Source organism: Anolis carolinensis, chromosome 2 (genome assembly GCF_035594765.1).
Source record: "Anolis carolinensis isolate JA03-04 chromosome 2, rAnoCar3.1.pri, whole genome shotgun sequence".
Lineage (NCBI taxonomy): Eukaryota > Metazoa > Chordata > Lepidosauria > Squamata > Dactyloidae > Anolis > Anolis carolinensis.
The window spans coordinates 16,539,875-16,556,526 of record NC_085842.1 but is presented as its reverse complement, the minus strand read 5'-3'; the positions used below and the strand labels follow the sequence as shown (position 1 = coordinate 16,556,526).

Genomic DNA, 16,652 nt, shown 5'->3' with positions numbered 1-16,652 from the left:
TTGGCAAATTAGATCTGATTTACTTAAATGTACAACCAAACAGCCAAGTCTTGACCGCTTTTCCAAAAGGTCGCAACTCCGACAGTGCTTTAACATATGGAGGCAATGAGTTTCACAGAATTGGAGCATAGATCAAAAAGGCTCTACGCCTTGTAGCTTTCAGGTGTACCTCCCTAGGGCCCGGTACGTATAGGAGATTTTCCTGGGAGGGTCGAGGTGACCACTGATGGAAAAAAGGAATGAGGCAGTCCTTAAGATATAATGGTCCTTGCCCATTTCGAGCTCTAAATGTTAGGATCAGTATCTTGTAAGAGATCCGATGTTCTATTGGTAGCCAATGCAGTTGTTTCAGAATCGGTGTAATATGGGATCTTATAGATGATCCTGCTAGCAGCCTGGCCGCCACATTTTGGACCATTCGGATCTTCTGGGTTTTTGTCTTCGGAAGGCCAGCATATAAGGTGTTACAATAATCCAACCTAGTGGTGACTATGTGTTGTCGAAGGCTTTCATGGCCGGGATCACAGGGTTGTTGTATGTCTTTCGGGCTGTGTGGCCATGTTCCAGAAGCATTCTCTCCTGACGTTTCGCCCACATCTATGGCAGGCATCCTCAGAGGTTGCCTCACAACCTCTGAGGATGCCTGCCATAGATGTGGGCGAAACGTCAGGAGAGAATGCTTCTGGAACATGGCCACACAGCCCGAAAGACATACAACAACCTAGTGGTGACTGTTGCATGGTTTACCATTGCCAATGCTTCTGTCGAGAGGTAGGATGCCAATTTCCTTGCCTGGCGAAGATGAAAAGAGGCCTGCTTACTTATGGCAGTGATCTGGGCCTCCATCGTCAGCGATGAGTCCACACAACCCCAAGGCTTCTAACAGTAGCAGACGGAACCAGAACTTCCCCATCGAAATCAGGCAGTGACTGGGTTAACTTTGGTGGCTGGCCAGGCCAGAGTATCTCAGTTTTCGTGGGATTCACTTTTAGTCTACTTGATCGCAGCCAACTCATCACTGCTTCCAAACACAGCTTAAAGTTCTCAGGAATCGTGGTTGTCCCAGGTTCGAGACGCAAGAGTAGCTGGGTATCATCTGCATACTAGTAGCACTCTATGCCAAAGCTCCGCACTAGTCCAGCAAGTGGTCGGACGTAGATGTTAAATAACAGGGGCGAAAGGATAGCACCCTGGGGAACTCCACAGCAAAGGCAGGAGCTCTCAGAGCTTTGGCCTGACAACTCCACCCTCTGTCTCCGGTCCCAGAGAAACAAATTGAACCATTGAAGAGCTAAACCTCGTACTCCAGCCATAGGAGGGCAAGTAGGCAAGGTTCTGTTGCCTCATTTCCAACAGAACTCTGAACAAACTTCTGAGGATTCCAACCACAGAGGCAGAAAAAATGCATGTCAGGAGACAATGCTACTGTAACATGGCCATACAGCCCTTAAAACAAGATCAATACTATTTGAGTGGGCTATTGCCATTAGATGATAATGATCCGAACTGTGTAAAGTTACAAGAAATGAAAAGATCTCTCTCTGCTCTTATCTTCCATATTTTGGCATTTTCAGTCTTTGCAACCTAAGGTTCTTCAAAAACAAACTTGTCCGCTTCAACTGCTGCTGCGGTTCTACGTGGGGGCCTCCCAAATGTCACCGTGGTTCCTGTGTGAAACTTTATTTATGTAATTCACCCCAACCATCTACAATGGTCAGTTCTAGCAGCCGAACTTGATTTGATTTTTTGTGGTTCCCTTTTGCAGCTCTAAAAGCATTTGGGGACTAAAGTCTAGGGCCCCAGCATAGTCCTATACCTTAAACAGGTATGCTGTCTAATAACACTGAGAGTACCATTAGTCAGTGTATGGGATTCTGGGATGTTTTGGTTTCCAACTCCCAGAAGCCTCCTCTTCCTTGGCCAAGGATTATGGATTGTGGGATTAAAGTCCAAACATCCAGGGGACCTTGGTTTGGGAACTGCTGCTTTTAAGTTATTCAAACCCTCTCCTGTTCCTGGGGAAATGCCTTGAAAGCAGCATCTCCCCATGTCTTTCAGAGGGAGGTTTTGCTCTGTGGCTTCCAAAGAGTTAAAGCAAAGGAGTGGATTCCTAGGGGGGAAGTCAATGGCCAATGATAAGCCTCCTGCACGCGAGGTCCCTCCTCTTCTGGCCATGTGGGAATCTTCCTGGAGGAGGAGGAGTGAGTGGGTGAGCCTTGCAAGGCTTGTGGAGGAGGAGAGAGTGTGCCTTCCCAAGAGGGAGATGGCTCTTCTGCCCAGGCTGGAGCCTGGCTGCAAGGACACAGGGCAGGTGGGAAAGCAAGAAGCCTTAGATCTTGAGCCAAGCAAGGACCCTCCTGCCTTTCCTGCTGGGAATGGAGGGCAGTTCTGGGAAGGAGGCCTTGTGGGGAAGGGGCTGCGGGGAGACAGCCCACCTTCAGAGGCAGCGCCAAGCCAGAGCTTCAGGCAGTTCAACTACAAGGAGACTTTGGGGCCCCGAGAGGTTTGCAGCCGCCTCCACTCTCTCTGCCGCCTGTGGCTGAAGCCAGAGAAGCACTCCAAGGCGGAGATGCTGGACCTGGTGCTCCTGGAGCAGTTCCTGGCCGTCCTTCCTGCAGAGATGGAGCGCTGGGTGAGGGAATGTGGGGCAGAGACCAGTTCCCAGGCCGTGGCTTTGGCTGAAGGATTCCTCCTGAGTCGGGGAGAAGAGCAGACGGAGAGGGAGCAACAGGTGAGAGAATCTTCTCCCCACACTCTCAAGGAGGCAGGGATGCTCATTATGATGGGAATCAAACTCCAGAGCCCTCACTCGCTTCTTTCCCTTGATTTCTTATCATTCTTTAATCTGTGTCCTTTGGTGTATTTACAGGCACAGGACTTGTGTGCAGAAGTGGCCACCGCATTAGAAAGGCCCCTCTCCACCGGCAGCCGGATGCTGGATTGTGCAGGACAAAGAGAACTACCCAGATCCACAAGTAAATACCAAGGGACACTTGGATGTCTTTACTCCACTCCTTTTGAGTCTTTGTGGCTCAGTGAACATATATCTGTATGGAAGGGATCTAGGAGCCTTTAGACATACAGATTCTACTGAACATGCGTAAACAATACAATCAAGCAACTTAAAAAACAAAGCATTTTTGGGTGCATCATTAGGAATGTAGTGCCTAGGGATGTGAGCTGCATTGGTGGTTGGCTTTGCATGACATCACCATAAACTCATGCAAGCCGATCTTCAAGTTGTGTTTAAGTAGCTCTTTTTGAATATTAGGGCTGTTCAACATGCATTAAGTCAGTCTTCCAAAGCAATCTCAGCCATGTGATAATGTGCAGTGACTTTGCGGCCACTGACATATATGGTGGGTGTGTTGTGGCTGTTTGTCCTCTCCACTGCTGTCTCCTGCTCCCAGTCTGTTCCCATGGCCACTACTCATAGGAAGCCAGAGAAAACATCCGGCTGCAAACTTAAACGTTTCTTATTTCTCCCCGATCACTTCCTTTAAAAAACAAATTAAAACAACTACAGGGCTCTATGGCTGTACCTGGCCAAAGGTGACCAAAGTGGTCATAGGTCTGGATATCATGAATCCCTACGAGGGGCAGCTTAGGGAGCCAAGCATGGTTAGCCTGGAGAACAGAAGGTTAAGAGGGAAATATGCTAAAAGAATGTCATATTGCTATACATACTGCTATGCTATTCCCATGATAAGAACCTATTTTTCAATTGGGTTATGTATAATTTTTTCCCCCTAATATCCACCAAAAAAAGCAGGGGGAGGACACATTCCTCAAAGAGCCCAACAGGGATCAGGGTGTATAAAAGGGCTGAAGTATCCAGGCCAGAGGTTGTTGCTGATGTCAACTACTCTCATAGTTCCTTGACTAATGTATTAGAGGCCGCAGGGTGGCTTTTTATGTATGACTTGAAAGCTGTACAGTGAAGAAAGCTGATTTGAAATGCGTTAGAGGAGAGTTTCATGGATGCCGTCGGCTAAAAAGGCAAATACACGGGTCCCAGAGAAAATCAAGCTTTAATTCCCACTAGAAGCCAAGATGTCTGAACTGACATAGTTGTAATGTGGCCATATCACAATTACACTGGGCTCACTATAAAAGACAATAAGTTTTAGTAAAAGAGAAGGCAGCAGGAAAAGAGAGAGATTGGACTGTAGGAGAATGCACTCCACCAAGGGAGCCGTGGCTGTCCTGAATCGCCAAGATCTGAGCAGACATGGCTTGGAGGTCTCTCATCATAGCATCACCATCCGTCGAAGTTGGCCTGGTGGCACACAACAACAACAACAACGCCTTACTCTTCCTTGCTCAGGTCGTGCCATTTCAGGGCTGTGCCTTCCATGATTGAATAATAGAATAATAAAATAACAGAATCCTAGAGTTAGAAAAGCCCACAAGGGCCATCCAGTCTTAGCTCTCTTCCATGCAAGGATACACATTCAAAGCACTCCTAATGGATGCCTATCTATCCTCTGTGTAAATGCTTCCAGAGAAAGAGACTCCATCACACTCCCAGGTCGCAGCATACTCCATTGTTGAACCGCTGTTACTATTGAGAAGCTGATACCACTAGAAATGGAGACCATGGCCAATTAAAAATGCCCTTGTCTTTTCTATTCCTACAGGAGGTGAATCAGAACCAACACATACTCGCTTGCCTCTTCCTTTTGATGAACGCAGCACACATTCTATGACACCAGATCAGGTAGGTGATAGAATCCCTTATGGACCAAGAAGGGATCCCCTCTTTCCATTTTACTTATTTTTTTTATTTATTTACCCTATTTATATCCCGCCTTTTTCTATCCCAAAGGGGACTCAGGTGGCAATTATTCAATGCCTTCAATCACATACGAACAGTAAGCTTTGGGGAGATAGGGCGGAATACAAATAAAGTTTTATTATTTTTATTATTATTATTATCTTAAACAGCTGCACTGGGACCCAGCCGAGTGAGTGAGTGAGGGAGGGAGGGAGGGAGGGAGGGAGGGAGGGCCTTTGACGCCCTCCTTCACTCGCTTTCCCTCCATCCCTTGCTCACTCACTCACTCACCCAGCCGGTTCCCGGCAGCACTGGGACCCAGCCTGGTGACCGAGCGAGGAAGGGAGGACTGCCCCGGGCGTCAGGGCATCGGATAATACGGTGTGTCGGATAAGCAAGACTCTACACACACACATTACATTCAATATTAAAATCATGCCATCCAAAATGCCTGCAGCCAAGTCTGTGTAAATATGGACATCTCTATCAGCCACCAGAAGCAACTGATTTTCTGCTGGGGTCAGCGTTTTCTGCTTACCAATAATGTTTCTTTGTCCAGGTGACCTTCCAAGAGGTGGCTGTGTTTTTCAGTGATGAGGAGTGGGCCCTGCTGGATCTGGACCAAAAGGCCTTGCATCAACAAGTCATGAAGGAAAATGTGGAGACTGTGTCCTCTTTAAGTAAGGCTCCCTCTTTTATAAAAAAAAGTATTAGTAACAGAATGGCATAGCCACACAATGGCAAGCCTCGAACAAATCTATCACAGGGTTTTCTGGGGCTGATATTATGTGACTCAATAGGTTTCCATGACTGAGCAGGGAATCAAATATTTTTGGAAATCATAGCCTTTTGAAAGACATAACCTTTGGAAATTATGACTTTTTTGAGATCATAAATTTTGTAAAACCAGAATAGCCATTTGGAAGTGTGACCCTTTTTGGAGATTAATTGGCATTCACACTATTTGGAATAATCATAAAGTATGATCTTCCCGAGAAGAGTTAAAAATTTGCTTGAGTCAATCTTATCCTTAGTGTTAAATATCAACTAGTATTCATGCAAGGAAATTTAGGTTTCTCAGTTGTTAAACTGATATCCCTGGTTTTCTCTTTGAACTGTTAGGAACAAAGATAAGGCAATGCATACAACATATAGCAGATCTTCAAAAGTGTTATTTCAGTTGCCCAGAAACATCTACTCTTCCATAAAATATGTTGCTTTTAAATCATGCTCTGAAGAGACCAAAAATAAGTAGTATTTGTTCAAAGTTAACAGAGTTGATTTACTTACAAACGTCATGTATTCAGCATACAGGTACACTGCTTATTGGTTCTATAAGCATTCTGTTTCAGTCTCTTCTCTTTTGTGTACAGACTAACACTTTCTTCAGTTTAATACATTACTGAACACAGACTCAGTATAAACTGACTACTCTCTGCAGTGTACTGTACTCAGCTACATACTATTGCGTACTTTGCTAAATACATACTGAAGCATACTGCATACGAACTCGAACTGAAGCATATTGATTTCAGAAATTGAGTTTCAGTTTGAATAGTCCAGATCTGGTCACATGGTCTGTAGTCCCTCCCACAACAATCAAACAACATAGAGTTAAGGGGAAAACTACATACCAATATATGAATACAATATAGTAAACAATCTCAATTATATACATAACAAATAACTAGTATAGGAGGCTCGTAGAAGGTTGCTATTTCCAACAAATAAGTGTCTGGAAGATCCATAGCCCAAAATTCAAACCACTCCAGTTGAGAGGTCGTCCACTTTCTTTTCTAATGCTCATCTATTGGCAATCAGCAATCTATGCTGTTTCCCGTTTTTAGTCAAAAATTATTTAGCTGCTTGTTTTCCCTCTATTTTTATCAGTTTTATAATTATTTATGCAATGCTTTTGATACAAAATAAAATAGCAATCATACAACAATAAAAACCCAAAAATATTTAGCATTTAGGCTGCAATCCCTCAGAGTTGTCACAAAATGCGAAGAGCAGTCCTGTTTCTGGGTCAACAAGAACTGCTTGTTTGTAATTTGGTTTATTATTGGAAATACCTTTTCCAAAAATACAGAAATAGGCGCTTTTTTCCCACAGTTAATCAGATCAATTGGTAACAATAGCATGTACCCTGTATATTCATATCCATGGTTTCACCCACCCGAGCCTTGGGGAAAGTGGTATCTTCTACATGATTTTATGGTTTGCTACCTCAGGAAGTTAGCATTTAGTCTTGCAAAAGAGGATACATCCAGGTCTGATAGTTGGAAGTAACAAGAAAGTAGATTTTGAGATAAGCGAAGAAGGAAACTCTTGAAGTAAGAGAAGCTCAGCAATGGGATTAATTACCTAAATTGCTGGTGAACACTTGAATGATACCTATCAAGATTTTGGTTTTTTTAATATGTGTTCTCTTTCTTTGTTGTCAAGAAACTCACAGAGAAGGGGAATCATCTCAATACTGGGACTGTGGAGAGAAGAAGGACCTGGGACTCTCTGGTCAGCAAGCAACATACGCTAAGAGGAAGCCATTTAAGTGCTTGGAGTGCGGAAAATGTTTCCGTGATAAGAAAAGCACTGCTCGTCATCAAGCAACTCATACCAGAGATAAAAAGTTCAAATGCTTGGTGTGTGGAAAGGGCTTCATTTACAAGATAAGCCTCACCTATCATCAAGCTACACATACTGGGGAGAAGCCATTTAAATGTTTGGAGTGCGGAAAGGGCTTCATTCACAAGATAAGCCTGACTCGTCATTTAGCAATTCATACTGGGGAGAAGCCATTTAAATGCTTCGAGTGTGGAAAGGGCTTCAATAAGAAGACAAATCTCATCTATCATCAAGCTACCCATACTGGGGAGAAGCCATTTAAATGCTTGGAGTGTGGAAAGTGTTTCACTCAGAAGATAAGCCTCACCTATCATCAAGCTACTCATACTGGGGAGAAGCCATTTAAATGCTTGGAGTGTGGAAAGGGCTTCATTCAGAAGATGCATCTGACTTATCATCAAGCAATTCATTCTGGGGAGAGACCATTTAAATGTTTGGAGTGTGGAAAGTCTTTTATTTTGAAGACACATCTCACTTCTCATCAAACAATTCACTTGCGGGAGAAACCCTTTAAATGCGTGGAGTGCGGAAAGGGCTTCATTCACAAGATAAGCCTGACTTGTCATTTAGCAATTCATACTGGGGAGAAGCCATTTAAATGCTTGGAGTGTGGAAAGGGCTTCATTCACAAGATGAGCCTGACTCGTCATTTAGCAATTCATACTGGGGAGAAGCCATTTAAATGCTTGGAGTGTGGAAAGGGCTTCACTCAAAAGACAAATCTCACCTATCATCAAGCTACTCATACTGGGGAGAAGCCATTTAAATGCTTGGAGTGTGGGAAGGGCTTCACTCACAAGATGTATCTGACTTACCATCAAGCTATTCATTCTGGGGAGAGACCATTTAAATGTTTGGAGTGTGGAAAGTCTTTTATTCTGAAGGGACATCTCACTTCTCATCAAACAATTCACTTGCGGGAGAAACCCTTTAAATGTGTGGAGTGCGGAAAGGGTTTCACTCAGAAGACAAGCCTCACTTGTCACCAAACAATTCACTTGCAGGAGAAACCCTTTAAATGCTTGGAGTGTGGAAAGTGTTTCACTCAGAAGAAAAGCCTCACCTATCATCAAGCTACCCATACTCGGGAGAAGGCATTTGAATGCTTGGAGTGTGGAAAGAGCTTCGTTCAGAAGATGCATCTGACTTACCATCAAGCAATTCATTCTGGAGAGAGACCATTTAAATGTTTGGAGTGTGGAAAGGGCTTCATTCACAAGATGCATCTGGCTAACCATCAAGCAATTCATTCTGGGGAAAGACCATTTAAATGCTTGGAGTGTGGAAAGTCTTTTATTCTGAAGGGACATCTCACATCTCATCAAACAATTCACTCGCGGGAGAAACCCTTTAAATGCGTGGAGTGCGGAAAGGGTTTTAGTAAGAAGACAGGTCTCACCAATCATGAAGCTACTCATGCTAAGGAAAAGCTATTTAAATGTTTGGATTGTGGGAAGGGCTTCACACGGAAGGCAAGCCTCACACGACATCAAAGAATCCACACTGGGGAAAAAACCTTTAAATGATTAGAGTGCGAAAGCTCTTTTACAAAGAAAAGATGTCTAGTTGCTCATCAAGCAACAAACTCTGGGGAAAAACAATTCAAATGCTTGGACTGTGAGGAGGGCTTCGCACGGAAAGCAAAGCTCACACAACATCAAAGAATCCACACTGAGGAAAAACCATTTCACTGTTTGGAGTGTGGAAGAAGTTTCAAACTGAAGCGAACCTTCTATCTTCATCTAGCAACACACTCGGGGGGAAGAACCCTTTAAATGCCCGGAGTGCAGAAAGAGCTTTCGCCAGAAGAAACACCGCCCTTATTGCCCCTTATCCAAACCACAAGGAGACTGAGCTTCTGTACTAGAGAGAGATGACTTTAAAATAGTATTTCTTTGTTTTTGCTGTTTCAGAAATAACTGACATTTTAAAAAATCTTTCTTTCTGAACAAACTGGCTTCTTTTGGTGAAATATCCAAAAAAGATCCAACCAGAGGAAAAGTGTTCATACATCAAGGGAACCATTGATCGCATAGGAAAGCTGATGAAGAAACACAATACAGTGTTTCTTCGCGGTTCACTGCGGATTCACTGTTTCGCAGTTTTTCAATAAACTCTAAAAAAAACTACTATAAATCATAAATAATAATAATAATAATAATAATAATAATAATAATAACTTTATTCTTATACCCCGCCCCATCTCCCCAAAGGGACTCGGGGTGGCTTACATGGGGCCTTGCCCAGACACAACAATATAGAAGCAGAAGCAAAACAATAAAACAAATTACTCAACAATAAAACATCAGCATCAATAAAAACAGTCATAAAAGGTCAACATACAAAATAAAGTGTTAAAACAGGAAATGAATGCACGGATCTGGGCCAAAGTGCAAAATATGTCAGAGTCAGGGAGAGGTAGTTACACAGCTGACATAGTCAATGAAGTGCTAAGTATAATACTGAGAAGGCATACCAGTGGGTCTATTGTTAAGTAGGCAGACATCGAACCTACAAGGATCAATTGTCAAAGGCCTTTTGGAAAAATTACAATTTACAACCTAAGGAAGGGAGGAAGTAGAAGCCAAAGGGAGAGAAAAGGAGCCCAAGCGGCAATGGGAGGAGAAGGAGGCAATTTATCAACACACAATTGGTTGATAAAAACTTAAAATAATGTATAAATATTAAAATAAATATAGCGTGTCTACTACGCAGATTTTCACTTATTGCAGGTGGTCCTGGAACCTAACCGCAGTGATAAGTGAGGGAACACTGTATAACATCAACAGATCCACGAAGAAATTCCAACAAATGCTACCTTCAGCAAAGGAAAAGAGGCATCTTCTCACCTCTGCAGAAGTCTACCGTATACCTTGTAGCTGTGGACAAGTCCCAGGTAGCCACAGTAAGAAGAGATCATGGAACAACAGACTGGTACAAGATTGGGAAAGGAGTACAGCAGGGCTGCATACTTTCACCCTACCTATTCAACTTGTACGCAGAACACATCATGCGGCATACGGGGCTTGACGAATCCAAGGCCAGAGTTAAAATTACTTGAAGAAACATTAACAACCTTAGGTATGCAGATGATACCACTCTGATGGCCGAAAGTGAGGAGGAGCTGAGGAGCCTTATCACCAAAGTGAAAGACGAAAGTGCAAAGGCTGGGTTGCAGTTAAACATCAAGAAAACCAAGATCATGGCAACTACACCTATTAATAACTGGCAAATAGAAGGAGAAAATGTGGATGCAGTGACAGAATTTATATTTCTAACTGCGAAGATCACTGCAGATGCAGACTGCAGCCAGGAAGTCAGAAGACGTCTACTTCTAGGGAGGAGAGCAATGGCCAACAGTGATAAAATAGTGAAGAGCAGAGACATCACACTGACAACAAAGGTCCGGATAGTGAAAAAATGGTATTCCCCATAGTAACCTATGATTGCGAGAGCTGGACCATAAGGAAGGCTGAGCGAAGGAAGAGAGATGCTTTTGAACTTTGGTGCTGGAGGAAAATCCTGAGAGTGCCTTGGACCACAAGAAGAACCAACCAGTCCATCCTCCAGGAAATAATGCCCGACTGCTCACTGGAGGGAAGGATACTAGAGGCAAAGATGAAGTATTTTGGCCACATCATGAGAAGAGAGGAAAGTTTGGAAAAGATCACGATGCTGGGGAAAATGGAAGGAAAAATGAAGAGAGGCCGACCAAGGGCAAGATGGATGGATGGTGTAGTGAATCTTACCTGTTAGGCTGGAAAGGGAGCCTGGATAACAGTAGGGCAGGTCTCCATTTTGGGAGGGAATGCCAGAGAGGCAGACATCTTAAGTGAGGCTGGTTGAAAAGGGGAGGAGATTGGAGACTCCTAGGATTTGACAGAGGATGTTGGGAGGAGCCGTCTTAGGAGGGAAAAGAAGGAAGGGAGCTTCAGTTGGAGTTTGCGTGAGTTGGAGTTGAGAGTCGGAGTTGGAGAGTTATTGGGAGAGAGAGGGAGTTTGGAAGTGTAGGGTAGAGAGTTGCTTGCTGTGAGCTGACAGCAATTTGATTTCTTGTGGGAATTGGCACAAGGGATTGACTCTTGGCTGGGCTAGTTAACAGGAAGAACTCTAGGATAGAGTTAGTTAATAATCCAGGGGACTACCTAGTTAGATTAGTCAAACTTGTTACTATTTTTAGAGATAGAGCGAGGGTTGTGTTAACCAATAGTTAGATTGGTCTGGTTAAATCTGTCTGTAACTAAGTGAACTGAGCAAACAACCAAGTCAAGCCAAAGAACTTTTGTAACAAGTCACGCTTTCGTACCTCTCAGAAGTAGTTAGCTATCTGTTTTAAAGAAAATAAATCTTGTTCTATTTAACTTTCAAAACGTCTCTACAGTGCCTCATTCCATCATCAAGCCTGTGTGATAGTTCCAACCTTTTAACACCCTGGTACTACAGAAAAGCCTCTCAATAAACAGTTGTTTGGGAGCCAGGGGTAACAGCAATGTTGGCAGAAGTGGGAGAAGTTTACCTCAAATAATTCTAAAACAAAAATCCTACCCATCTTAGGTTGGTGGCAGCTTTAATTATAAAAGAAAAATTTAAAAACCAGCACATCTCTTTAGCACGTACCCCTCTCCTGTGCCTCCGTGTGCCTGTGTCCGTGTTGTATGTGTGGCATGGTGTGTTATAATTTGTGTCAGCGGTGTGTTATAGATGGCATCCTTGAAGTGACTGGCTTGACCTTGAAGGAACTGGGGGCAGCGATGGATGACAGGGAGCTCTGGTGTGGACTGGTCCATGAGGTCACTAAAAGTCAGAAACAACTATGTGATTGAGCAGCAGCAGTGGACAAGTCTACTTAGGGACCAACAAATGTAGCATTGCCCAAACACGAATCAAGGCACATGAAAGGTAAAGCAGACTAATGCAACCTGAGAAGTCAGCCATAGCAGAGCACTTGATGAACCATCTGACAACTACCATGTCGGATTACACAGAGAAGCCATTGAAATCCACAACAAGCATGACAATTTCAACAGAAAGGAGGAAACCATGAAAATGAACACAATTTGGCTACCAGTATTTCAAAATCTCTAAAATCAGGACAGTAAATAAAGAGCAAGACTCAAAAAGTAGGGGAATTCCAGACAATAATCAATCAGGGCCAGCTAACACCTCCCAACACATAATTCCCCCGGCATCAACCAGCCAAGTCTTGAAACTGCAGGCCATTAAAATGCTAATCAAGGTGGCAATTTGCAACATTCACACTTACCTCAAGCAGGCAAGGGTTTTTTCCCCCACCCTGGACATTCCACAGATATATAAACCTCACTCACTTATTTTCAAACAGAAACCTCAACCTCTGAGGTTATCTGCCATAGTTGTGGGCGAAATGTCAGGAGAGAATTCTTCTGGAACATGGCCAGACAGCCTGGAGAACTCACAACAACCCAACAAAGAAAGAGTTACTGAAAATAAGACAGAAGACAAAAAGAGGTTTCAGGCTGGACAAGATTCATCGCCAGGTATATGGAGTATATGTTGGGAGTCCCCTTTTAATCTCTGTTGTCGACCGCGTTTTAGGGGATCGGGCCCTTAAGGAGAGACCCGATCCGGTCCTGAGGGAATGGACCTTGGCGAAGCCAAAAGGAGAATATAAGCCGCAATACAACCTGAAGCCTGAAATGAAGAAGGTCCGCCAAGGGTGAAGGAAAATCCGCCAAGGAGTCTTTATTGAGCAATTCAGCTGAAAAGGACGCTCATTCAATCTACTAGCGTAACATATGTTTCAAATAAAGCCATATTTATACAATGTTTCGGTCTGACAGCCCTTTGAATTTCCCGCCCCGCTCCCCCGCCCATCTGATCGCGGATAGGCTGAGAGGTTGAACGAGGCGGGCTTTCGTTTCCCGCCTTGCTCTGCTGGCCCAATGGGGAGCCGCTTTTTGTCCCCACTCGGGCCAATCAGAGAGGAGGAGGCGGGAGCTATTGAAACAATGAGGTGACAGGACAGGAAATATCAGATTAATTCTGGCCCAGCTGATTTCTAAAGGAATTAATGGCACCCATCAAGGATGTCCGGGGTCCTGTCACGTTCACAGATTTTTAGATATGTCTTTGGGGTGTCAGACGGGAAGTAAAGAAGGGTGGTGATGAGCCGTCATTGACGGGCTCCACAGGGGTGCCTTCCTGAGGCGTCCTGGCCTGGGATATGACAATGTTTGCCTTGGGGGCGAGTCACCTTTAGGAATTTGGTGACTCAAGCCCTATATTGTCCATGCGATCGGAATGAGATTGGATTAAACTGTGGCAGATTATCCTTTTGTTTTTGGGAAGGGAGGTCTGGGTCATGGGGGCTAGGGTTCACGTTGGGGTCATAATATTTCCCATTTGATTTCATGATTTGACAATTATATGGGATAGAATGAAAATTAAAATAAAGTTGGAATATAAACCCTGCTGGGAAAAATACATATTTTCCGGGGATCCCAAAGAGTACAAATACGTATAGGCAGATAGATAGATTTCAAGGAAATAAAGGAGAATCCATAAAGGTGGGTGACATTGCATAAAGGGGAATCATGAATGATATAAACAATTGAAAACATTTGATAAGAACGAAGTTCACAACATCTGGGGAACCCAATATGGAAATTCATAAGAGTGGAGTTCTAGCAGCATGATTTCACAATTCATGAAGTTAGCCCAACGATTAGAAATTCATACAACAGTGAGTCATGAGGGTGTCCAGGTACATAAGAAGGGGCACATGTGGGTTATAGTCTTTGGGAGTATAAGATTTCATAAGTCCAGGGGTAGGTCTGGGGAAGAGTGTTCTTCTCCTTCATAAAATTATGAAAGTATGAATGAAACGTGGAGGGCACCCGTCCGGGCACCCCCTGGCAGCTGTAGAGAGGGTAAGGGTTCTTGGAGAACTATGTTTCCCCAGCAAGAGAGCGATCCCCCCATCCCCAGTTCACAGAAAGGGGCTAGGGATCTCTTAAAACCATTCCGCGGGCCGCGGGGAGAGGAAAGTCCGGGATAAGGCAGCAGTTTAGCTTGAAAGGAGCCGTCGGTCCCGTTTGACAGTCAGCTGTTGAGGTGCCGAAAACTGGACCGATTCCGGTTCCGCTGGTTGTCTTCGAGTCAGGAGCCTTAGAAAGGGTTAGGACTAAAAGAGGAGCGTTCTAGGGGTAATTTTGATAGAGATATGAGCCGATTTGTATCGTCCGCCATATTAATCTATGGCGGAGAAACCTCAGCCGGAGTTAAAGGGACGGGAGAGAGAGAGAAATTGCATGCAAAGGAAGGAGTCAGAGAAAGATACAAAATAACCAGATAGAGAGTGTTATTGTTAAAATAAATGCTACTTTTATTGGGGGATTTTGTTACATAGTTCAGGGAAGGGGAAAGTGAAATAAAAAGATCTCTTAATAATAGTCTGCTGCGGTCCCGTTCCGTTCCTTTGGTGAGCGATCTACGGAACTCTCTGCTGCGTTTTCAAATCAATTTGAAAGCCGGGGTGACGGTCATCATATTCCCCACTCGGGAGGGCGGGGCGAGATGGGCGGAGCCTATTTCGCCCCTGCCCTACCGCATAAGCATTATAACCTCTCAGCGGCAGCATGGCCATCTGTTGAGAGGGGTTCGAATGGTTCTTTTGCTGCAAATTTGGAACAGAGCGGGCAAATGCGACCAGCAGCAGCTTATCATTAGAAGGAAAAGGACTACAGCTAGAAAAGAGGAGAAATCCTTTGCAAAACCGGGCTAGAATTGACAGGGAGGGTTAGAGAAGAAATGAGAATTAGGGTTAGGGTTAGCATGCTGGACAGCTCCCAGCGGTGAAGGATAGGGAAAGAACAGGGAGAGAAAAATAGAAAGAAAATTAGAACTCACGGCTCCTGATTCAGCACGCTGGACAGCTCCCAGCGGGGAACCGCGGTGTCGGCTCCTCCGAGCGGGGGGTTTGAAGTGAGGGCCGATTTGACAGCTGTCAAAGTGAGCTGTCAAATGTTTGTAGGTCCAAATGGGGGTGTTCCCGTGGTGCTAGAGGGATGGGATTTGGAGGGGTCCTCGGAGGGGGTCTTGTGCTTCCGTCTCTGGCGTTTGGTCTTTCTCCGGACCTCGGGAGGGTGTGGGTCAGGACAGCTTGCGGGCGGCGGGCCCTGAGGAGGTGTTTTCCGGAACAACACCTTCAGGTCGTCTCCCAGCTCAGCAGTCCACAGGTCTTTGTCTTCCTCACCGCTGGTGGGGGCTGGTTCTGGTTCAGGGGCACTCTTGATGGATCCTGGCACGGATTCCAGCACCTTGCAAGCGGTGTAGGAGGTCAGGAGGACTTCGAGGTGGTTGTGATGCCATCTTCACCAGGCGCCTCCTAGTGACCACAGCCAGGTCCAGCCCTTCCACCCGGGAGGAGGTCCAAGGGGTAGAGAATGCCTCAAGACAGCAGAGAAAAGAGATCACGTGTCCCCTCCCCACTCCCCTTCCCCCAAGACCCTAGGTGTGGAGGGTTAATTTTATAAGGAAGAAAAAAAAGAGGAAAAAAAATGGGAAATAAATCATTCATACCTTCTGGGACATTTTCAATACTGAAGGTTCCTCTGGCACCCTCGCAGCCATGTTAGGGCTCCCCACTCGCGCCTGACCCAGCGACCAACAGCGGGGGTCCTGTTTGTGGCTCCATGGGGACGCACCTTCAGCCTCTGCCGCCTCTTCTCAGGTGAGGGGGGGTCGCCCTTACCTGCCAGCCTTCTCCTGGTCTCGTGGGGGCGCCCTTTCCTCCCTGCATTAGAAGGGGGATGTTCTTCTGCTCAGGGTCAGCCTTACGACCCCTGCCAGGGGTTGGAGCCAGCTTGTGGGTGGGGGCCTCATCACCGTGATGGCACCCCACTGGTTGCTCTTGCCTTATCTGAGCTGGGTTTCTCAGAGTCCCTTTATAGCCACAGGAGCGGATGATGGTCCTGGTAGTCCAGGTCGGAGTGGAGTGCCTTCCATGTGGGGTGCTAGGGTTCCCATTCTACATTTTCCAACAGTCCCTTTTATACTAAGAGAGTGTTAGTAAAAACCCCTAACCCATGGTATGCACAGTCATTCAAGAAATAGCAAACAAGAGAGAGAGAGAGAGGAACAGAAAGGGTAGCTCAAGGAAGAAAACCATGAGGAAGAGGAACAAAACTTGGTTCCCCACATTTAAAGGACAGACAAAGCTCCAAAGTCAAGGCAACAAACAAAGAATACTACTCAGAGAACAGGGAAG

The 16,652-nt window shown here is 45.0% G+C and overlaps 1 protein-coding gene and 1 long non-coding RNA gene across 2 annotated transcripts; one reads left to right on the top strand and one right to left on the bottom strand.

The window, feature by feature from the left end:
- Window positions 1-701: 701 nt before the first annotated feature.
- On the top strand, window positions 702-11,775 carry LOC100560475 (zinc finger protein 665). The gene is made up of 5 exons (XM_016996348.2): window positions 702-2,731; window positions 2,870-2,975; window positions 4,641-4,720; window positions 5,337-5,457; window positions 7,226-11,775. Exons 1-5 carry the CDS (start codon window positions 2,048-2,050, stop codon window positions 8,929-8,931), a joined length of 2,697 nt encoding a protein of 898 aa, XP_016851837.2. The 5' UTR covers window positions 702-2,047; the 3' UTR covers window positions 8,932-11,775.
- Window positions 4,015-5,450, bottom strand: LOC134296997 (uncharacterized). Its single transcript, XR_010003749.1, has 2 exons — window positions 5,316-5,450; window positions 4,015-4,350 (listed from the first exon to the last, which is right to left on the bottom strand). It is a non-coding gene; the product is annotated as an uncharacterized LOC134296997 (long non-coding RNA).
- Window positions 11,776-16,652: the final 4,877 nt, after the last annotated feature.

Coding starts and splice junctions, on each gene's coding strand:
- LOC100560475 (XM_016996348.2), top strand. CDS start 2,048: ATGTCTTTCAGAGGGAGGTTTTGCTCTGTGGCTTCCAAAGAGTTAAAG. Junction 2,732..2,869: donor AGACGGAGAGGGAGCAACAG/GTGAGAGAATCT, acceptor GTGTATTTACAG/GCACAGGACTTGTGTGCAGA. Junction 5,458..7,225: donor GGAGACTGTGTCCTCTTTAA/GTAAGGCTCCCT, acceptor TTTGTTGTCAAG/AAACTCACAGAGAAGGGGAA.